The 23,995-nt window shown below is 37.3% G+C and overlaps 1 protein-coding gene across 4 annotated transcripts in view; it reads left to right on the forward strand.

The window, feature by feature from the left end:
* The window catches only part of COL11A1 (collagen type XI alpha 1 chain), a 160,305-nt gene extending 141,439 nt beyond the window's left edge, over window positions 1–18,866 (forward strand). For all 4 annotated transcript variants that reach the window (XM_014287417.3, XM_027798171.2, XM_027798170.2 and 1 more), the window contains 13 exons: window positions 1,971–2,024; window positions 3,022–3,129; window positions 3,214–3,267; window positions 7,895–7,948; window positions 9,158–9,265; window positions 9,844–9,897; window positions 9,985–10,020; window positions 10,130–10,183; window positions 11,008–11,257; window positions 13,478–13,590; window positions 14,418–14,486; window positions 15,136–15,369; window positions 17,115–18,866. In XM_014287417.3, the coding sequence (XP_014142892.2) occupies window positions 1,971–2,024; window positions 3,022–3,129; window positions 3,214–3,267; window positions 7,895–7,948; window positions 9,158–9,265; window positions 9,844–9,897; window positions 9,985–10,020; window positions 10,130–10,183; window positions 11,008–11,257; window positions 13,478–13,590; window positions 14,418–14,486; window positions 15,136–15,369; window positions 17,115–17,261 (1,335 nt within the window). In that variant the 3' untranslated portion in view covers window positions 17,262–18,866. The remainder of the gene's footprint in view (window positions 1–1,970; window positions 2,025–3,021; window positions 3,130–3,213; window positions 3,268–7,894; window positions 7,949–9,157; window positions 9,266–9,843; window positions 9,898–9,984; window positions 10,021–10,129; window positions 10,184–11,007; window positions 11,258–13,477; window positions 13,591–14,417; window positions 14,487–15,135; window positions 15,370–17,114) is intronic.
* Window positions 18,867–23,995: the final 5,129 nt, after the last annotated feature.

The raw sequence follows: 23,995 nt of genomic DNA on the forward strand, positions 1-23,995 counted from the left end.
TGCATCAGAAATTATTATTGGAACAGCAGTGATTTAAATTATTCTTCCTGTTTTAAGGAGTCAGCAATTGGACCACACTGCCCAGGGCTTTTTAGCTTCTCTGTATTCTGAAGAGGTAAAACTAAGTCCTTTACCACTTACAGCTCTTAAAAATACCAAAAACAACAACCTGTCGATACCCACAACAAATGACCGAATACCAATGTGGGTAATTCAATTCATTTTGCATAACCTTGGATGGAAAGCCTGAGCTATCTCTGTTGGCCCAAAGGTTCATACAGTGCTGCAGATGTTTAGCTCAACCCTGGAAAAAGCTTAATTTCAGAAGTAAATGAATGATAATATACTTGTATATAAATAGTTATAAAATTAACATAAATTTCCAGGAGTGGATGGTGAAATATATCAGGCTATAAAAAGTTTGGGCTAAATTCAGCTCTAGTATAAAAAAGTGGTATTAGGTCAAACTCTCATCTAAAACCCTGAGCTTACAAAGCATACAGATAGATGCTTGACTGGAAGAACAGTTCATACCTGTAAAATTAAGAATGTGGTTTAGTGCTTTACTTTTAGGGGCATGCATGTTTTTATCTGTTACGAAGTAGAAATTAGTAAATAAATGGAACTGATGGAATTCTTCTTGTTGCTGGTCCTTAGAACATTGGTTTTAATTTCTGCATAATAAACCACTTGCAGCATTAATGAACAGATGAGTCTTAGGAGGTAATTTTTATAGATTCAGCAAATCGCCTTGTGATTGATCGTGCTTTTGCTTTAAGCTGCTCATTGATTGACAAGAAATAGCTACTTTTAATAAAGACATTTCCCAGGCTAAAACTTAACCTTGTAGGAAAACAGTTGGTCCATTATCTTGAGTACGTCTTTTCTAAACTAAGTATATATAAGAGAACCATTTTCAGAAGAGTACATTAGATTCTAGATACTGCTTCTGTTCATAATTGAAGCCATGAATATTAATTCCCTGACCTGAAAATCAGCCCTTGATAATTTTTGGAGGAGGAAAATTTCGTTTTATTTTTCACTGAAACCTTAAGAAAAGAAAAGATGGGGGACATCAGCAATAGGTAGTCACAGTGCTGCCGGACAACTGCAACTCCTGTTCTGTGACCTTCACCTGAACCTTACCCCATCTCTACATCCTCCTGCACTACTGAGTTCTATGTTCTTAGTCAAACAGAGCTTTTGTAGAGCAACAGCAGGAAATCTGATACTAAAAGCTATTTGTAGTCAGTATCTTTATTTCATAGAATCATAGAATAATTTAGGTTGGAAAAGACCTTTGAGACCATCAAGTCCAACTGGTAACTCCGGACTGCCAAGTCCATCACTAAACCATGTCCCTGAGCACCACATCTATGCATATGTCATTCCTTACAACCTCTAGCCATGTGATATTTTTTCCTTTCATATTTACTGCATAATATTAAGACACGTATCAATTTTTGACTGTCCAAACGTAATCAAAGGGCTTACTGACCACATCCCTGACTTGTAGAATAAAGAACTATATGCCATTCTGTCCACTGTAGAATGACAGGCCCTTTTGGAATCAGTGGATAAACTACAGTGAATAGATAGAAACCAATGCAAAGCAAGTTTAAAACTATTATTGTTTACATGAATTAGTATTGTTCTTTTCCTTTTACTTTTATATCCTGTTTTGATTTTTTCCAAGCTATTTCTTTGGTTTTGACTTCATCATATCAGAGGTGTTAGGTGATGTATATTCTTTTAGATATTCTAAAACGCTAGAAAATTTTGTAAAATGAAGAACTGACATGACAGATTGGGACTTTCATCCTGTATTCACAGGATAATTAAGAAAGAAATGCAATGTTCTTTTGTTAGAATTTACTACTTATTAATACAGTGGAAATTGCACTTTCAGAATTTCTTCACTGGCAATATTTTAGAAAACAGATTATGAGCTCAGTCTCCATGTTTTACAGGGACCTCCTGGAGCAACTGGCGCTGAAGGCAGGCAAGGTGAAAAAGGTGCAAAGGTAATGCATTCAAGATTTTTTTAGGAGCATGGAAGTGTAAACTATATATAAATGAGAATTAAATTGCTTATCATACACTGAGTGTGAAATTTATCAAAGTAATAATAGACAAACCATAGAATACAAATTAAGACCCATAGTTAGTAGCAGTACATGGTGGACTCTAACCAATGCAGGCCCAACTTAGCTCACCCCCCAGAAAAGCAAGCATATGAAGCTATCAAATCTTTTTTCAATAAACTGTCCTGTTATTGCAGTTTAACCCAAGCCGGCAACTAAGCACCACATGACTGCTCACTCACATCCCCCCTGCCGCCGGTGGAATGGTGGAGAGAATTGGAAGAATAAAAGTGAAAAAACTCATGGGTTGAGATAAAGATAGTTTAATAAGTAAAACAAAAGCCATGCACACAACCAAAGCAAAACAAGGAATTCATTCACTGCTTCCCATCGGCAGGCAGCTGTTCAGCCACCTCCAGGAAAGCAGGGCTCCATCATGCTTTACACTTACTTGTGAAGACAAAACACCATCACTCCAAATGTTCCTCCCGTTCCTTCCTTCTTTTCTAAGCTTTATATGCTGAGCAAGATATCATACGGTATGGAATATCCCTTTGGCCGGTTGGCGCCAACCATCCCGGCTGTGCCCCCTCCCAGCTTCTTGTGTGCCCGCAGCCTACTCACTGGTGGGGTGGGGTGAGAAGCAGAAAAGGCCTGGGCTCTGTGTAAGCACTGCTCAGCAGCAACTACAACGTCTCTGCATTATCAACACTGCTGCATTATCAGCACAAATCCAAAACATATCTCCCTCGTAGCTACTATGAAGAAAATTAACTCTGTCCCAGCCAAAACCAACACATCTGTGCAGAACACTGGTTTAGAATCTTTTAAAAAATGGAGTGAGGAAACTTTGCTCTCACTTTGCAGCTTGTATATCCCTACAATGCCAAGCTTAGTCAGCTCTTCCTCTCTGACCTGTTGCTTATGTTCTTTCTAGGGTGAACCTGGTGCAGAGGGGGCTCCTGGAAAAACGGGTCCAGTTGGTCCACAGGGACCTGCAGGAAAACCTGGCCCAGAGGGTCTCCGGGGCATTCCTGGCCCTGTGGTAAGTAAGTGGAGTATATAATATTATTTAAATGTTGCATTTCTTCTATATCCCCTGGTAAAGCAGACTTTATGCCTTTTCTAGGGAGAACAAGGTCTACCTGGAGCTCCAGGTCAGGATGGCCCTCCTGGGCCTTTGGTGAGTACCTTTCCTTTCAGTGCCAAAACAGGAAAAGCGCCTTTTAAAATATACATTAAAGTGTCTGTGCATTTACAGGAAAATGAATGTACAAGTCAGTTCTTAGCACAAAGGCACTATTCTTCTGTGCTGGTATCATTTGATATGCAACTGCCTTCTAATTTTACTGCTCTACTTTAGTAACTAGCTGTGCTGAATGCTGCTGAGTTATACCAAGTAAAAAGTGGAACAAGGCAGTGTTAAACCAAATTCTTGAAATCTCCTGATGAGAATTAAAAATAAAAATAAAATGAATGACACTTACAATCAAAAAAATCTACTTCTGTCCCCACATCAGCAAAGCTTAATACCTTAAATTATTTTGTTTTCTTAGCAGTGGCAAATTTTGTAACTCCATTGATTTCAATGACTGCTAGTTGAGGAAAATACTGTTCATAGGGTAAAAGTTTAGATCATACCTATTCCTTAGAAAAAAGTAAATCAGAAGTAGGGCCAAAAAGGGACTTCTACAAAAGAAGAAAACATGCTAGTTTTATGAAAGTGAAGAGCTGTTGTTCATTGTGGCAGTCCTAGGAAATATGATCCATGACCAAAGTATTCAAAAGTATCTGAATGAACCAAGCTCCCAGTTTCAGGATATCTAGGACATACCACAGTTCTGTTATGTGTTAAGAATACAACTAAAGCAAGGGAAGCTTATAGATGACATATTATCAAATTGTATCTTTGCTTCTATTTACATTTGTTATTTTAGTGCACTTTTTCAAACAAGCTGAAAAAACAATACTGAGCACAAACTGCACAATATTGGTGTTCTTATTTAGCAGTATGTGCAGAAATGCAAATCTAAACTATATGTCCAGCAGGATAATTCTAAACATGCCGAGCAAAGGTGATTCAATTAGTGGAAATATCTCACGTCCCTTGCTTTCTAAACCTGCTGAAATAAGGTTCACCTCTGTTATCACAGCTGAGGGACATACTGGAATAAAAAGCTTTGAAACAAAATATAGACTGTTTTAGTTTGATGCAAAATAAACAAGTGTTACACTTTCAAGGTATTTTACAGTTTACAAGCAGTATTATCACATACTAAGCAAAATCCACTCTGTTATTTTGGCCAGAATATACAATCAGGTTACTTTAGGAGGGTAGGGCAGTAAGGGGCTATCCTCTACTTTAGGAATTATGTGGCTTTCGAAGGGGAAAAGGAATGCTGTGGGTAGGAAGTGTGAAGGAAATCCTCTGTTCCTTTTCCTGTATGGACTTAGAGGATATAAAGGATACAGGTCCTTAGGTAGCCTTAACACTGAAAGTTTTTGTGTAAGCTGAACTCAAAATTTTTTCAAGAGCATTCGTGCCTCCCCAGTGAAAACTCAGACTCTGAACATCAACTATAAATTAAATCATTCATGCTACAATATGCAAAGAATCTCCCTTCTTTTTTTCATTTTCATGTCAGGCTTTTCCAGTATATAATAACTAAAGTGGAAAAAATAGGGAATTTAAACTAAAATGCTGCATAAAACAAGACTTTTACTCTAAAACAGTCTTCCACCTCCATGTGCATATGTGAGCATGAGCAACTGCCTTTTCTTTCATTGGCTGGAACACTTTCACGGGTGAAAGTATTTGGGTAACTATTTATGTTTCCAACACAACTTCTTAACCTATAAGCAAAGAGTTTCAGAGCATACATTTTTATGCCCCACACACTAGAAAGACTTTTTTCCCAATGAATAGTGATCTGGTGCATAGGTGTATCCATCAATTGCTTCTGTGTATGTAATTACAGATGGTATTATAATGGCATCTACATAGAATTTCATTTTTCTCTGTCCCTGAGAAACAATAATGAGCAAAAAATGTACTGAGGAAACCTTACACTATAGCTCTTTGTTGCCCTTCATTTTAACATTCTAATTTTTTCTAAAGTCTCATGGATAACATAGTGCTTGTAAGTCAAAGGTTGGAACAATGAATGAGAAGCTGCAAGGGAAAGGACTCCCCTGTGCTAAGCCCGTAATAAAAATCTCTTCTCTCCAAAGAGTTTATGATGGGAATACCACTATAGTTTTTAAATTATGTGACAAGTTAAAAATAAAATGCATGGGGACAAATCAGGGAACTGAAAAGCAATCTCCTCAGTTACAATTCTGTGCTGAAATCTAAAATCCAATGAACAGTTATTCAGCAATAATAAGCATCCCTTTCCGACATGTCAGTCACCAGAAGCCTCCAAATACATCATCAAAAGATCTCTCCTCTAACATCCAGGAGCTTAAATACTCAATTCAAATCTGAAGCTGAGTGTATTAATGAACTACAGAGTCCCAAATGCACAGTCTTCCTGTCAGCTCAACAAGAACTTCTTTTAGATGCATTGCTGCAACGTAAAATTTTATTTTAGATTTTAGGAAAGTAAAGTTTATATGTAAGAGTTGCTGAGGTTAGGTCTCCCTCCTGCCCCTTCCTCCCTCCATAGTAGATTGCTATCAGGAGAAGAATAAGAAAGCAGATTTACAGTAGAGCACAACAACTGCAGGTGAAAATGTCTGATTCTGTATTCCAAACACTTGAAAATTTCACTTTTCACTCATGAATTATGTATTTGCCTAGGCTTTTGCATCTAATGATATCCTGAAGTAGAGATGGAAAGGATATGCACTGAATAATATTTTGTACATGAAGTGTTACGGCACTTTTGAATCTGTGCCAGGTTGAAAAGGTCACTTATTACTGCTATCCATATCATAACTTCACAGATGTCCACTGCCAGCAGGAGACTAGTAGTGATGAGATACTGACTTAGTCTAGCAGCTCTGCGCCTAATGCATACACGTTCAGTGTGAGATTAATAGCCTCTGAGGAACGAAGGCCTTTTCTGTGCTTGCATATGCACGCCCTGGCCTGAATTTTTCACCTCGTTCTGTACAAATTGCACAAAACTGGCATTGCTGTTCTTATGAACCCGAGAAGATTTCTCAGATCCCTCAAAATTATTCTAAAATTTTAAATAAGGATTAAAATATTAAAACAAAACAAAAACTGCAGAAAAAAGCCAGCCAAGGAGATTTTAACAAGCTTCCTATATAATCTTTTTCTGTGCCATCTATCCAGCTGTATTTTTGACTATTGGTAAAATAGTATCTTTAATGAATTGCTCTTATGACCCCAGTAAAGATAAAAAAAGCACTATCAGGGGGAAGGATCTTGCGTCAAATTTCAAGAACAAGATTATTCAGTGGTTTTTTCAAATGTGCAGAATGTAAGACCTATCCATGTGGACATGTTTATGCTTCACAGTGGTTTCCCAGGTAGCAAGACTGCAATGGAGTTTTTCAATAGATTCTCTAAGCATCAGCTTACATTGGAACCACCTGAAAAAAATCAGTGGTTTTGGTTGTCCCCTCCCCACACCCACCCCAGAAATACGGAAGGGCTTCTAGAATGGTTCTGTTGATCCTATGTCCCAGCATATTTCTGTTTACAGAAATCTAGCTGAATGGAGTAATGTTTAGGGACAACTGCAGATAAAACTTAGAATAAAGAACATTTCTTACTCAGTTTCATAAAATAACATATGTCTTTACTGTGCTGCAGAAAGGATGGCTCGTAAATCCAAACTAAAAGTTGTAAGCTGCTTATATGATATGAACCATGCAACTACCTAAAAACTATCAGTTTAACACCTCTGTAAGTTAGGGGTATTATTCCTATCCAACAAATGATGAGTGGAGTCCCAAAGAGACTAAAAAAGTTCCTAAAAGTATTTCGGATTGCCCAGTCTAGTAATGCAAAACCTAAGTAATTTCTATTACTAATCGCATTTACGAAAGTGACAAAGGGCCATCAGCTTGTACATGTCACACCTCTACTAGCACACCTAGATCACATTAAGTATGCTTGCAATGTTGAGTAGAAAAGACTTGAATATTTAGAAAATATAGATTTAAATGCATTATTCATGGTCATACAGGATTTTCAGGTGGCAAGTCAAGGAAACCATAATCCCAAGACAACACCTCAAATGCTGAAACAAAATATGAGGTAGTACTCCAACAAAAAAATATTGAGGAGAGGTTACTATATGCAACCTGATTTATATTCTGCAAGAATCTTACTGAGCTGTAGTAAAGTGGGAGAAAACAAATTAAGAGGATACTTTCCACTGTCCTATGAAAGAAAGGGTTAAAATAAGCAACTAAAATAAGGTACAGCAAATAAGGTGGAAGTAATAGTTGAAAGCGTGTAATGTAACCACAAGCAAAATCAGGCTCATCAACAAAAAAAAAATTTGATTGTGGTGGTGGTTTTTTTTAGTATCACTTGCTTCACTGGATGCTCTCAGTGCTCTTTAAGAATTTAGGTGACCCTCTGCTTCATAGATTTCTAACCATACAACCCTTTATAGATTTCTAATTATAAATTAAATGCTTCAGTATCATCATTATGCTTTTTTAAACATACATTTCAACTTCATCTTGGGTTCTAAATCACATCATCAATTACAACCATCAATGACTGAATGACTCTGACTTATACCACCTTTAATAATATTTCAGGAAAACATGATCTGTGTGTTGTGTTAAAACTATTTTCACATTATTTCCCTTGATTTATTTAGGGTCCACCTGGCTTGCCTGGCCTAAAGGGAGATCCGGGTTCCAAAGGAGAGAAGGTATACGTTATTCATTGCTTGTGCCTTTGTAATTTTGACCCAGTCTAAAAGTCTCTATAAAATTAGCAGAAAGAAACACTAGGGTTTTTGTATCAGAAAGCAAGACAACTTGCCATGTCTGTCAGTCAGCTTCTCGAAGCCTTAACAGTAATTGTGAAGTTTTAAGCCACATCTGATATCCTGGTGATATATGGAAAGAAAAAGGTTACTGCCTGTGTGGTAGGTAATCTACTGACCATGTGATTCTTCCTTGCAATGAAAATCCCAAAGATACTGATGTAAAGAGAACTGTTGGCTTTACAAAAACAAAGTAGAAATGAAAAGTATTCAGGTTTTTTATTTTAAAACAACAAAATGTTAATATTTAACAGGTATAATATTTTCTTTTGAAATAATGGATTGAGACATCTGGGATAACATTTTCTAATGGAGTTCCAATGAGTTATTGGTTGCTTGTGTCTTAGAGAAAAAATCTGTAGGGAAAGGGACGTGAATATCATTATATCATGTGAATTTCAGTTTTTGCTTATGTGCTTAAATCAGTTGTTTATACAGCTATATTACATGCGGAAACAAATGTGCAACTCTATAATAGGCTTATAGCATCTAAATGTGAAAGCTGTTACGAAATTTGTATCCACAGGCATTGTTTGTTTGTTCTAGCAGTTTCAGTAAGGACTGTTTTAAATCCCTTTCCCTGAATAAGCAGTCACAACTTGCAAATAATCTCAAAGTCTGAAAGACCAACTAACAGCAATGAATATGCTTTCAGAATAATTTGGTTTCAGGTTAATCGTTGACTAGCAACAGTGATGACATTTGAAAGCTTCTGGGGAAGACAAATGCCGTAACTCCAAATGTCCCCCCGCTTCCTTCTTCCTCCCCCAGCTGTACATGCTGAGCAAGATGTCATATGGTCTGGAATATCCTCAGCTGGGGTCAGCTGTGTCCCCTCGCAGCTTCTTGTGCACCCCCAGGCTACTCACTGGTGGGGTGGGTGAGAAGCAGAAAAGGCCTGGGCTCTGTGTCAGCGCTGCTCAGCCATAACGAAAACATCAACACTGTTTTCAGCACAGATCCAAAATACAGCCCCATACTAGCTACTGCGAGGAAAATTAACTGTATCCCAGACAAAACCAGCATAGTTTGCAGAGCACATTTACTTCATATATGTTGAGTTTTAACTGTATTTTCTTTTGTCTTATTTAGGGACATCCTGGTTTGATTGGCCTGATTGGACCTCCAGGAGAACAGGGTGAAAAGGGTGATAGGGGTCTTCCTGGCCCACAGGGATCTCCTGGAGCCAAGGGTGATGCAGTGAGTAAAACATACTTATGTTTTCATTCAAGTTCCATGCAAGCAAAGAGTACATATCCCAGTCTTTCTTTTGCCATAAACATTTAACACTCAGAGCCTCCTGCTAGAAGTTACAACTTTCCTAGGCATTGTACAAACACAGTGAACTTAAACCAGCTTAAAACAAAATCATAGTGTTTCAAAAGATGACAGAAACACATAACACAGAAGTTAGGGATAAGATAAAACTAGCAGCACCAATCTCATCATGTTTAACTGCACTACCCAAAGTAGCTTCCTTTCTCCTAGTTATGAGCCCTGTTTTAAGGCACTGTAAAGTGAGGTTTCCGAGCCAGTCTGAATGGGAGCACAGTTGTGACTGTAAGTACTGCAGTGTAAGAACAACTACAAGCAACTCAAACTGTCACTTAACATTTTAAACTTACAAACTGTTTTGGACCCTAGCAAATGGCCTAAATCAAAACTCATCAGATTTGGATGCTTATTAGGACTACTTTATTTCATATATACGTATTTTTTAATCCAGGCCAGTATGTAGAATACTTTAGTTCTGTACTTACTCTTTTATTCTTTCTTAGGGAATTTCTGGTCCTGCTGGTCCACTTGGACCCCCTGGTCCTCCTGGTTTACCTGTAAGTAATTTCATCCAGTCCTCCTGTTCAAAACACTCCCATGTTTTGTGGAATACACTTCAACTACAGTTATGTTCTTGCCCGTAGGGTCCCCAAGGTCCAAAAGGTTCCAAAGGATCCAGCGTGAGTAATTCTCCTCAATACTTTTTGTTCTTTTACTTAACTTTTGTGTACGTTGTTTTTTAACATGGTGTAGCATAGTCAACACTGCATTTCTTTCTTCGCTTTATAGGGTCCTGCTGGTCAAAAGGGTGACAGTGGGTTACCTGGTCCACCTGGTCCTCCAGTAAGTAAGAATTCTTATCTGACATTCATGCACATTACACTGACATGATGACCCTGTTTTGACAAGGGTAGAAAACCACATTTGTGAACTTGCAGATAAGGAAAATATTAATGAATGTTTGAAAATTCATTTTTCAGGAAGCTCAAATCCACCAGACACAGACATTGACTGCACTAAAAAAGCCATTAGAAACTTAAAAGAAACCCAACACAAAAACTGCCACAAACAAATAAAAAAACCCTCCCTTGCAATAATTATTTAATGTGTTATACTGAAGCACAGAAAATAGAAGCATATTGGTTTCCCCCTGTTGATACTTTTCTGTTCCTACTATTTCTTTCTCATATCAGAACAATCTAAAATGAAAACAGTCCACATCTGAATGAAGTGTTTCAATTTCTTGAAATGAGATATTGCTTTATAGACTGCAAGTGGAATTTTAAAGTTTTATCATAGAAAATATCCAGAGTTTACACTTGTCATAGGCTATGCCTGTGCTTGAGGGAATTGTCAGTGACGAAGAGGCAATTGCAAGTCAGTTCTGCACACTTAACTTATGTGAGGGGGCACACTCTTCCCCAAACAGCAATGTAGTGAGAAGTCTTCAGAGCACAACAATGGTTTGGCCTCCTACAGTCATTTTGGTCTGCAAGTAAATCACAGCACAAAAGCATAAATCTGAAGGAAATAAGTGAAATAAATAAATACTTTGAAGAAATTCTATTCAAAGCATCTCCAAGCCACATTCTGTGGTCTTCCTCTGCGTATTTTTGCAGCTGAAAAACAAAGAGAAAAGGTAACCAGATATGTTGTTTTTCACTCAGGGTCCTCCAGGTGAGGTAATCCAGCCGCTGCCAATCCAGTCACCCAAAAAGACAAGAAGATCTCCTGATTACATGTTATCTGATGCTGGTGATAATATTCTGGATTATTCTGATGGAATGGAAGAGATCTTTGGTTCATTGAACTCGCTGAAGCAAGACATTGAGCATATGAAGTATCCGATGGGCACTCAGAATAACCCAGCCCGAACCTGCAAAGACTTGCAACTCTGCCACCCAGATTTCCCAGATGGTATGTTAATATTGCATGACAAATGCAAACAAGGCGGAAGTTATGATCTGCCAAGATACTTTGACAGCATAATTAATTATTGGTAGATGGTTAACAGTTTCTCAATAAATAGTCTCATTAAATCCATTTTTGGAGGTATAAAAATTTATAAGATATAAGAGATGTTCTCTTGGTAAAAGCCAAATTCTTTGAATACTTAACCTGGTCTGGGTTTAGATTTAAAACTTTTTAAAACACTAAAAAAAATTGTTGTTTTGAAAGGTGGGCCTTGCATTTCCAGAATTATCCAGACAGGAAAAGGATGAAAGATTGATGCTAGGTATTTCAATGGAAAGTAAAATCACAAATGTCAGCATGCTGGGATAGCTAATACCTTCTTTTAAAAGAAATAAGAATTATTTTTGTAGCTGTATACTTTAGCTTGGTATAACAATATAAAGTAGCATTGGTATTATATGAGATTTATTATTGATTATGCCTCTCAAATTTTACTATTCTTTCACCCTTAGAATAATTTATTCTACTGCATGATCACTGTTCTATATCATACAGCAAATAGACATGCAGGTTTCTCTGATACTGTTTAATGCTACTAAGTACTAGCTTAATAAAATGCAGAGTAGTATGAACAAGACATTGTGTTCTGAAGACTTATCTTGATTTAATTATTCATCGTTTTCTTCTTTTTTTCTGAGTTTACTGCTCCAGAAAGGTTTAAATGAAAGCCAGCCTTCACAGAGTCTTCATCCTTCCTTTTTTTTTTTTCCTATTGCAATGGATATTTTTCCTAGTTCAATGTAATATTTTTCTGCTTTCAAATGGGAGGAAAAATAGATTTTGACAGTTTAATAATATTTTATTGCTTTCACTCTAGATAGATCAAAACAGATGGATGCCTTGAGGAGTAGTTATGCAGTGTGTGTGCTATATGAAAAGTACATATTTTACAATTCAGTACCCTCCATAATAATGAATGTTTTTTATGGAACACATTCACCTTCTTCACTTTACCAGTATTTGCCTATTATTTGGAGCCTTATTCATATAAAAGTAATCTTATTTTGGTTAAAATAAAAGTAAATGCATTCATTAAGACATAGAATTCTCCAGGGACAAGAGTTACATGTAGGAAAGACTGTTTTCAATAAATATAGCCTGAATCAATAGAATTTTAAAATACCATAAATGCTTTGTCTATTCCCTGTATTCAGAAGACAGAACTGGTGAAAGGATTTGTCATTTGTCTTTGAAACCTCCAGTATTTGAAACTGGATTAGAACAGTAGTGTCAGAAAATCATTTGCTGTCCTGCTGTGAAACTAGCTGGAGATAAGTACCCACATCACAGAAATCACCATTATAATTAGAATGGTAGATTTTAAAAAGCCCTGATTTTTAATGGACCTTGGATTGACTGCAACTCTTTCATGCCCAGCCTTCATTAACCCTAGCATTGCAGGGCCTGAATTCTCAATCATGCCAGACTGCTGAAATTATGGGAAGCCTCATACAACTTTTAACTGTCTTTCCCACCATGTCACCTAACCAAGTATTAGTTAAGGTGCTTTTATCATCTAAAGCAGCCTGAAGTTTCCCTAGTGCTGCAGCTTCATAACCCAGTAGAAAAAAACCATCTTTTCTTGAGGTATATCTCTCTCAATGGAAGCTTTAGGTACTTGTGCCAGCTACAGCCTCACCAAGCCCTGTGCGGCCACCTTTTTATGGAGATAGGTATATAAATTACTCCAGATTTTGCTCTCTGACCTAAGCCATAGCTTATTTCTGCCTAAGAGTGCCTCTGCTCTGTTTTTGAGGGTGCTGCCGTCACAGGTACACATTATCCTTCCAGTTGAAATACTGAAACGGCCAAATTGTTGAGAACCACAATGTATGTTTCACACATAATGTCCTTCCTCCTCTAAACTGAGTCTCCTCAGTTCCTCCAAAACTTTAGCAGTAGCCTACAAGAGAGTCATAGTTTAAAGTAAAATTAGACAAAAACAAAAGGGCACAGATAAAAATAGACTTTGATCCTGGTGTTCTTTCATAAACAACAATAGCAGCAGCAAACCACAAGGCAGAAAAGAAAGGGTTGCTTTCTCATCATCCAGATAAAATAACTTTGATACAGATTTTGGAGGACTGATAGGCAGCAGTAAAACCTGCACCTTCCAAATACCATTTCCACTATATAAGGCAAAAATTTTCTCATTTGTTTTAGGGGAATATTGGATTGATCCTAACCAGGGCTGTACTGGAGACTCCTTCAAAGTATACTGCAATTTCACAGCAGGTGGGGAAACTTGCATCTACCCAGATAAGAAATCTGAAGGAGTAAGTACCAATCTGTGTTTTCAGCTGGGTGTTGACAGATCCAACTATGTTGTTGCAGTGTTGACTGAACAGGATAATTATATTGTCACATTTTCACATATCTGTCTTTCTGGTTACACTGGAATTCACATAAATCTGAAGTGGTAAAATGGTACATAGAGGTAACTGGTAACTGTTAACTTTGTTAAATGCTGTTTGCAATTTCACTGTTTTGCTTAGTTAGGGGACCTATGCACTTGCTTGCTAACCTTTCACTCCGTTTCAGAATGCAACATAACCATGCAGCTAGTTAAAAGTGCATAATCTAGCATTTGACACATAAAACCTAAACTCTTACTGTGTTTCTCTTGTGGGTTCATATTTTCCTACACAAAGTAGATGTAAAACGCTATGTGTTAACAGTGTCATTACTCATTGTTATAAATTACCTCTGATGGGGCTTATGGTATAGAGGAGGGCTTTCTAAAAGCTTGCCTAAATGGAAGAGATCTATCAGCATCAACACCAGTAAAAACTCTAATTTAGAAACTCTTCACAGGAACAATTTATTCCAGCAGTTTACCTGAATCTTAACAGATGACAACAGCCTCCCTTAAACAGAACTAGCTCTCTTTATAAGCCATCACCTTGGATTCTGTTTAAAGTCACTAATCTGAAGGCATTCTATACAAAAAAAACCATCCTATTTTACAGCTTTAAAGAGGCTGAGATTTCAGAAAAAAGAACCATTCTTTACTAGCAGATGTGAAATTTGTCCTAGGTAATGTAAAATCTTCTATCTGTTAACACATTTTAAATACTTCTGTCTCTGCTGTTTTACCACACAGGTTAGAATTTCATCATGGCCAAAGGAGAATCCAGGATCTTGGTTTAGTGAATTTAAGCGAGGCAAACTTGTAAGTTGTCACTGCAACGTAACAGTTGTTCATAAATCAAGTACATGTTATCAGTGATCAACAGATCCAAAGTAATTTTATAAATATTTAGATAATGAAAAAATGTTTCAAGCCCAGTCTTTTTGCCCTAAATGTTAAAGCAGCTATATAGCTTCTTGCTCCTGAACAGTAGAAGCCTGCTCTGTATTGTCCCACAATGATCCAAATGGTCACCCGCACAGCTGATGGTGAGGATCTAGCTTCTGGCAGACTACCCATCACCACTGAACCTGCCCCACTCTAGGTAACAGGAAATATACTGAGTATGCAAAGATGAGACTGTAGGCCAGCTTAACTTTATAATTAACTAAAACCAGATTTTCCAAAGAGGTTCTGCTATTTCACAGTATATGGTAGGAGTAATTCTCTGTCTTTCCCAATATAATGAAGCTAATATATGTAGTTCTTAATCCTAAATATATTGCTACAACATGAAAAATCTATTTACTGAATCATAGCTTTATTGAACTTAAAACTGCCTAAAATGTTGTATGTTGATTATTTTTTTTAATTAAGGATAGTTACATGGGTCTTTTGTCAACAATAATTTTGTTCTGCATTTTAACAAAGGAAACAGATAAACATACATGTAACTTTTTATATTTTCCAGCTTTCCTATTTGGATGTTGAAGGCAATTCTATTAATATGGTCCAAATGACATTCCTTAAACTACTGAGTGCCTCTGCCAGACAAAATTTCACTTACAACTGTCATCAGTCTGTAGCTTGGCATGATGCATCATCTGACAGCTATGACAAAGCACTAAGGTTCTTAGGATCGAATGATGAAGAAATGTCTTATGACAACAATCCTTACATCAAAGCTCTTCACGATGGCTGTGCAGTAAGTAGAGGTTCAGAAGAGTCTTTACAAACCCAACTTCTCAAAGTAGAAAACAAATTCATTTTTTCCACAGCTTTCTTCTGAGAAAAGGTTTCAAAATACTTTATTTTTAATAGACTGCCTTTTAGTAGGTTTTTAACTACAGTACACTAGTCCCTTATTTAATTTTCATATATGTACAAAAAAAACCAACAAAAAAACAAACCAAAACCATAAGCCAAGCAACAGAAATGGGACAAACCTGGCGTGGATACAGGCTGTCAGCACCTGATTGTGTGCTGAGATTAGACTATGTGCTCGTATGAACATAGTATAAGAGAACAGAAGAAAAAAAGCATAGTAAGGGGAGGCAGCCCATCAGCAGAATATATTTATACTCAAAATCAAGGCATATGCAGACAGAATATTTAGTGAATACAGTAAAAACGTGTATGAACTAAACCATATGTACGTACCCAAACATAGTGAATTAATTGCACAGTTGGTATGTGACTTGGTATTTTCTTTTCTCAATTTCTGGTAGTCAAAGCCAGGTGGAGTTTGTGGACTGTACCTTTCGGAAGCTTCTCAGGTCCACTGTAATCCCTGGAGCTGTCCAAACATGCATCAGCTCTCTAACCGCCTCTCCAGCAGGGTCTTTGTAGGCATAGCAACTGTTCTTCTTTTCAGAAACAGAATAGTTTGTACTGAACACTTTGAAACAAAGACATCAAAGGAGCAAGTGACAGTTGAAGCCTCATTAATTATTCTGGGTTTTTATATGGGAATCTTTTGAAGGCAGTTCCTGAGAAGTCAGTGACAAAGAATCAGAGACCTGAAAGTGCCAGGATACCTACCTGGGTCGGAGACAGAGATGCAGCTCAGGTAGATGCAGTGTCTCTTCCCCTCAATAATGAGATTCTAATACGTAACTGCTTCATGTCGGCCTTTCTGTATGTCCTGTAGATTTATTCTGCTTTAGTTATCCACAGTGGGTGAGTGTAGAGCTCCAGAGAGAGCTAGAAGTGATTTAGGGTGTAAGTCCATCACTAAACTGAGAACTCAAACTTGGATGCTTATCTAAACTCCAAGACCCTGGCACAGCTGAAAGGGGTCACAGCAAGGTATAACAGACTATCTCAATGAAGTGCAGTCCTGCCTGATGACTAACGTGATAACTTGGCTGAATGGTATTTAGAGCAGCGAGAGCCTTTGTTAGGAAGTAATAAGGGTCTGCCTTCAAACCTGTTATCTAAATTCATCAGTTAGCAGTCCTGTCAGACTACTACACTCTTTCATGTCAAAACAACTGCTGTAATACTTTGTGAGACAGTTATAATCTTTCTTCTTAGAAGTGGATCTTTCTTCTGTCTTTCAGAACTAATCAGTGTTTTTTTTTTCACAAGGAAGACGTGCACTGCTATGAGAATAGTGTTATTTTTTTTATTAAATAGTATAAATGTGAACTCATCATTCTCTAAGAAACATTAAAGGTCTTTTAGGTAATTTTTCATTTGTAGACCTATTTTAGTAAGTCAAAAGCTATGGGCTGATCTCTTTCTAAAATCAAAACCATTCAATGTCACGTTTTTAAAATAAAATCCTAAGAAAACATAAACTTTAGAGTCTGTAATATCTGGTGCATGAGGGGGCAATAATTTTTAAATTCTATACTTCAGAGATAACCTATGAAGATCTACAGCACATGCTTACTGCTCTAATATATAACCATGTTTGCTATTTTTTTTTTTTGTCTTTTTTAATAGTCACGAAAGGGCTATGCAAAGACGGTGATCGAAATCAACACACCCAAAATAGACCAAGTGCCTATAGTTGATGTGATGATCAATGACTTTGGTGATCAGAACCAGAAGTTTGGATTTGAGGTTGGTCCTGTCTGCTTCCTTGGTTAAGCTTTAGACAAAATCAGATCAACAAAAATGTTGCACTTTGGTGCTACCAACCCACTTCATGCCACATGCAAGTTTTGAATAAGGATGGCATAGAAAATATGTCTTGCTGTGTATGTATGTCTTATCTAGAAAGTAATTGTTGCCCTTGTAGGGCCAGAATCACATGACTTAAACTTATTTTGCAAAGATGCTGTGGCACAGACAACATAGTGCTTGCTTTAGGAACACCCCCCTTTGGATTCCTTTGGTGCTGTAAAAAAAATTAACAACATGGTGCTCCTTCCATTACAACAGAATTGTTAAGAAAGTGTTTAATAAACTGTAATTATTCTATGTACAGTACTATACTGTTATTTCTCTGTCCATTTCCAAAACTTGCATGTGTCTCTGAATTGCATCTGGCTGTTATTTTATAATTACAAAATTACACTGTCAATACTGTGTATGTATTCTGAAAAAATAAAGCTGTAATTGCCAGTGAAGCCAATTCAAATTTCAGATTAAGAATAAAATCCCTTTGTATATATTGTTGTTGAAGAGCTTTGTTATTTGAAGTCGCCAACAAAACTTAAGGTGGCAAAACTGGAAGATCTTGAGCAGCACACTCAAACAACTCTTTTCTGCTGATATCACTTGTGATTATGAATTTCAATAATGAAAGCATCTTCAAAGGTGCTGTGTTCCATGGTGCTATACCTCAGACCTTTTATTTTCTTTTCTAATTCCATAATTTCATAAGATACCTGTATATATCTAAAATAAACAAGTTTATATTTTTGGGTGGGGAAAATATGTAAGAAAAAACCAACTTCTGTGTAAGAGATCTGTTAAAAATCTGTGAAGTAAATTAGTCATATAGTTTTCCTTTTTTTTTTTTTTCTTCAATCTCATCATTTGTTTCCATTGTGTTTATTTGGTCTGCATAAATATTAAAACTGGATTCTAAAGTTATTTATGGATTTTTGCAGTGTTTACTTAGATTTTTATGTAAGCAATGATGGATGTTTGCTTCCTGAACTGGATACTAAAAGTTCCACAGAATGGTCCTATACGTTATTTGCCCATCCCATTAATATGAATTATTTTTATTTTTTCCTGTTATTTCACCTGAAGGCCAGGGATGCAATATGTCTAGGTCATGTGATTCTCCATAGTTGCTAAGCAACATACGAGGGGACTGCTTCCTGCAGAGCTGTCTTTGACCCAAACTGTTACAATTTGCTATCCAAATCTCAGAAAAAAAAAAAAAAATAAAAAGAGTTTGTTTGGCCTTCCCTCTGAACATTTTATTCAGATAGTTGGAAGTAGAAATTACATTTTAGCTTTACAACACAAATCCTTTTGTAATTATTTTTCATAATATATGTAAGACTTGAAAAGAAATGTTTGTTTCTATTTCTTAAAAATTGTTAAATTAAATAGTATTAGTTTCTGCTGGCTCATTTCCAACTGGTATTTTCTTATGCACGTTTATACATGTAAAAGTGAGATTTCAAAAGTCAACTTCTTGCTGTTCATGTTTTCTTTTATTTTTGAACCAAAGTTTGTAACTGTCACCTCAAAGAGGAAAATACAAATTTTATTAATAAAATCAAGTCTTGTCTACCTGGATTGGTCATTGTCTTTTTTTCAATGTCCAAATCTCACCCACTTCACTCTGCTTCCAGACCATGTAGACTCAAAAAAAAGAGTAATCTTACCACATGTCCTGGCAAGCATTGGGAAAAGTGTTAATTGAAAAGAAGCTGATCTAGCCACCAGCAATATGCAGCAAGGCTGACAAGTTCGCATTTCATTCGAATGGATTTGTAGCTGCATCAGTCCACATAATACTATCAAACACAAGATAGGAACCTGATATTCTTTCCCCAGCCACCCTCTTACAACCTACAATGTTTTAAGTGCTTCACAGTCTCATGCTTATCCTTGTAGAATCCCATAAAGTCAGTAAATGACCCTATTTATTGATGTGAAATGGATGAAAAGAACTAGAATACAAAATTTCCAGTACCTTGTTTTAATGTATCCTTCTTTCAGGTAGATAGTGGAACCAGAACTGGTGATGGATCCAAGCTAGAGACATCACATATGTGACCTGGGACCTCCTCTAGAAACGTTTTATTTCTTTTTAATCTGCTAACTGTTCTTTATGAAGTCTGCTTATGTCCACGATAGCTGTGAAGGCAGCTTCAGTAAGTTTGGCAGAGGAGCAGGCACTTCCTGCTGCTCAAGCGGGCTAGGTTAAGTTAGGTGCTGAGCTGTTCAGCCCATCTAAAATAAACCACCACTTATGACTCATAATAATAAAGACGGTTGTGATTTGGCAGTCAGGATTAGGCTGCAGTAGAACACTGTTTCTAAGGGTGCAATGATGTATGCAAGAAGCCAAACCAACCCATCTCACTACCGCTAGTTATTCTAACTCCTTTGTCCATTCTGTTTCAATATACTGTTCGTGTTCTCTCCTAGTTTTTGCTTGAAGGGGAAAAATTGCCATTATGTATTTCCGCTTTCAAGCAAAAATTATGCTATTTATTTTTCTCTCAACAGAAGTCTCATATTAGGAGTGCTTTAAAAAAACACCAACAAACAAAAAGAGAACTGTTCAGAACAGAAAGAAATTTCACAGCAAAACTCACACATTGGTCTTTCTGTGAGATAAACTTCAGATTCTGCAGCCAAATCCTAGTAGCCCTAAAAAACATAAAACCTCAGATTTATCATATACTATTATAAAAAAAAAATATCCACTCCAAAACTATGCAAGCTAAATTCCTTACTCAACCAAGCCCATAAGAAGAAAAGGAACAATAGTATTTTTCATATAAAAATTACAAACCTATGTAATCATAAAAAGATTGCAATGGCTTATGGCTTCTGGATTTTAGAAACTGACAGAACTTTGATGTTCTGTGATCCTGAGGTTTCACCCTACCTCAGGGCAGACCAGGCAGTTTTTCTGGAAAGTTTGCTTTGAGCCTCCCCCTAAACGGAGAAAAGCCATACTGGAGTTGGTATACGGTTTCTGGACTGCAAATACAGATGCTGCTGTCATGTTGCATGGAAATGGAGTTAGCAGGCACACAGCAAACACAAGCCAACAAATACTACAGATTGAGGCAATGTTCTGTCTGGAATAACACCAACATACAATAGAGATTTAAATTATAAGCTACGCCTCTAAAGGTATAAACTGTTCTGTCTGTAGACATATTTTCTTCTCTCTCTCACTCGCCTTTCCTCTTTCTAACACATGATAGGGCAACACCAACAAATCATGATTGGCACATCTCTTGGAAAACTTCCTAACTTGTAATGAAGATTATTTTTTTTTCAGTCCAAGTGTACAGTCATTATGGCTAACATCAACAGTCGCCTTGTGACACAAAAAAGCTACCATCTGTTTCAAAAAATAAGCACAGTTACTTGCTTAAGATTCTTCCCCTTGGCAACAAGTTTGTTAATTTTAAGATGAAGCTTCACACGCTAGTGACCAGTAGGAGATGCCTTAATAGCAATTGATTTTCTATTACAAGCATACTTATTTTTGTGTGAATGGATAACTTCTATTGTACATGCACCAAAAATAACTTGAAAATTACAAAGACAGGATATTAAATGTCAAGTCTATTATATTTACCTGGAAAGATGTCTTATTTGTGTTCCTTTTTTAAGCACAGAAATTATCAAAGAGGCTCATTGTTAATGTCGCAAAAAGCAATGCCAAGATGATTGCAAAGGAACAGACTGCTCTAAAGATATTCACTTTGTTTTCAATAAGGACATCAAAGACGATTACAGTGAGGAAGGCTGCGAGCATACATATACTCAGACATGCTTCTCTAGCCAAAATTTGGCTTAGTTTTTTCTCATTTATGTGAATGAAGGCTCTGTTCTAATGAGAGAGGATGGAGCCAAAGCCTACAGTGCTACCATGGCCATGCTTTGTGCAGGTTCTCTTAGGAGCTTTGCCAGACCTTGACTGTGTTTCCAGTTCCTCAAGGGCGGAGAAGTGATCTCCGTCAAAACATATCTAACTTCAGTAAGACAGAGAGGAGTTGTCAGGAATTCAGCAGCAAGACTGGCAACCAAATGTCTTTCCTATCTCTGGGTATGATCCAGGAAATTATTTTTTTTAACATCAAAATGACATTGCAGCTAAATCTTGGTGAAGCATAAAAGAACTCCAGCTTGCACAGCGATTGAAGTGCAGATTAAAATTAAAATGCAGTCCATCCAATATGCTATCATGACATTATATACTACTAAAGCATAATTTATATGAATAGGGGATGACCAAGGGCCCGGTCAGCAGGTTATGATAAAATCCACAAATAAGAAGTCAATGCATCTGTTTTCTCTTCCCTTTCTTGATGATGCCAGCTGTTTCTGTTCAAGTCTAGAGTTTACTCTCCAGGAAAAACCTTGAGTCCGTTATCTGATTTCCTTTCATCATCATCAAGTAATTTGCATTTTGGTGGATGATGCTGACTACTTGTTTGCCTTTCAATGTCTAGTATACATTTTATGAGCTATTACAATCTAATAGTAGCAGTATTTTTCATTTTCCTGATTGCCAGCCATTCTATACCCAAGTGACTAACATTATTGCTTTTCCTCATACTCAGCTGGTATTTTCAGAGAAACATAAGGTTCAGCAAAAGTAATTACTCAACCAACCTCCTCCATGATTTTAAAACAAAAAACATCTGCCACAAACAGCATCAATAAGCCCTCAACAGATAACAAGAAAATGGAAAATTAATCACTTTCCAAATGATACAGTAAGCAGAATAGCTGATGGAACATTTATCATCATTTCTCCTGTGTCCATTAAAGAAGATTGGCTGTAAGTACCTGTCAGAGTTCTTTCACAGCTTGCAAAGCCATCCTAATTTTGTGCTCTAGCTTTCACTTTATGCCTTAAATGGTGGTCAGTAAAATTATTTGCAAGAAGAAAATCAGACTGATTCTTCTGTAGCCCCACAAGTTCTGCAAACTGTATCTTCTGCTGTATTTTCACTAGAGTAAGGATGTAATGAGTAATTAGAAGAAGCTTTCCAAATTTACAGGGCTGAGACAACAAGGCTGCCCAGAGTCATGAGGTCATCCTAAGGACCAGAAATTAATACAAAAGCCTCCTACCCAGTTAGCATCTCACTCCAAAATGTCTCATAGCCAGAGATCTTGAAAATGGCCACAGCACACTATGTGCTGTGACAACAGAGGCCATAGGGTTGTGTGGCCCGCAGAGGATCAGCCTGCAAGCTCTGGAGTTCCCTAGCACAGGTAAAAAGTAAACACGGCTAGAGCAGAGCCATAAACCAGAGTTTTTAAATGGAAAATATTAACTAAATGTTGAAATTGTGAACTGAACTCCAGAAGTGACGTAACAGAGAACAACAACATTCCAGTACAATTAGCGTTTCTGAAACAGAGATAGTAATTTCTTACTTGTTAGTTTACTCAGACTCTTACACAGAAAGCCCAGTGAAGTCAGGTAGAGTATCATCACCAGCCCAAATAACTTCTAGAGCAGGCACTGTTCATTACAGCACGTAAAGTATGTTAAGTGAATAACAGCTGAAGAGATTTAGAATGGTTATTGTTATTGACATAAAAGCTCCTTTCTATCAAATATTAACAAAAAAACAGGTAAGGTTTGATATTCTATTCATATAGTCTCTTGAGCCTATGCTTCTTTTTTATTAGAATATCATCTCCATGGCAGCTCAGGAAAAAGTAGCTCTGCTTTGCGGTCCTATTGCCCAAATTGGCTCAGAAGATAACGCAGCACAATGTGAAGGCTCAGGCTCTGGAGAGTGCATAAATATATAATCTTCATAGCATTCACTATTCAGTAGCTTTCTGATTTGGATGGATATGGATCACTTATCCCTTTGTTATTTCTCAGAAGGATTTTAGAAATATCCACTATGCTCTAGGCCTGTAGACTTGCTCAATGCAGATATTAAGATCAAAGCTGTTTACTGCCAGAAAGAGCCAAAACTGGAATTTTGTCAAAAATTTCCACAGCACTCCCATTTCTGAAGAGAACAAAGTATGTTTCACCTGCCCACCTCTCCCCTCTTTTTAATTGTGATGTTTCCATTTGAAATTATAAGGTGGTTTTCTCCAAACTGACTGAAAATATGTGATTGGTGGGAGGAAGTCCACTGGTATCCACACTGAGGTTGTTTTCCCCTATGCTGGGGACAGGAGCCGAGTACAATACTGAAGCTGAATAAAGGCATCTGTATAAAGGGCACAGTAAAACCAAGGAGAAACAGTTCTCAGTGTACAACAGAATGGAGGAAAATGTAGGGAAAGAAAGGAAATAAGGAAGCAGCGGGGAAATAATGGGAAAAGGATGATGAGAGCTGAACTTGGCTCCCTCCTTTCCTCATCCAAGGGCAGAAGGGTGAGAAATCTTTATCACCCAGTCTGGGAGCATCCCATGCGATTGCTGGTATTCAGTAACAGTCAAGGTTTGCTTCATACAGTCATTGCAAAGGGGTATGGGGTGGGTGGGGAGGGGTGTGTGTGGGGTGCACCAACCCCCTAGTTAGGAGGCAGCAGCAAAACTGGTTTATAAAAAACTACAGTCTAGTAGCCGAGACTGCAGGCCTCTGTGGGAAACACAGTGCCACTAATACCTGCGGTACTGGCTGCAGCCAGGTCCCTGGTCTCTTGTTCTCCCTCCCCTCCCTTCACACGAGCACCTCTGTCTTAGA

Source organism: Falco cherrug, chromosome 12, assembly GCF_023634085.1.
Source record: "Falco cherrug isolate bFalChe1 chromosome 12, bFalChe1.pri, whole genome shotgun sequence".
Classification (NCBI taxonomy): domain Eukaryota; kingdom Metazoa; phylum Chordata; class Aves; order Falconiformes; family Falconidae; genus Falco; species Falco cherrug.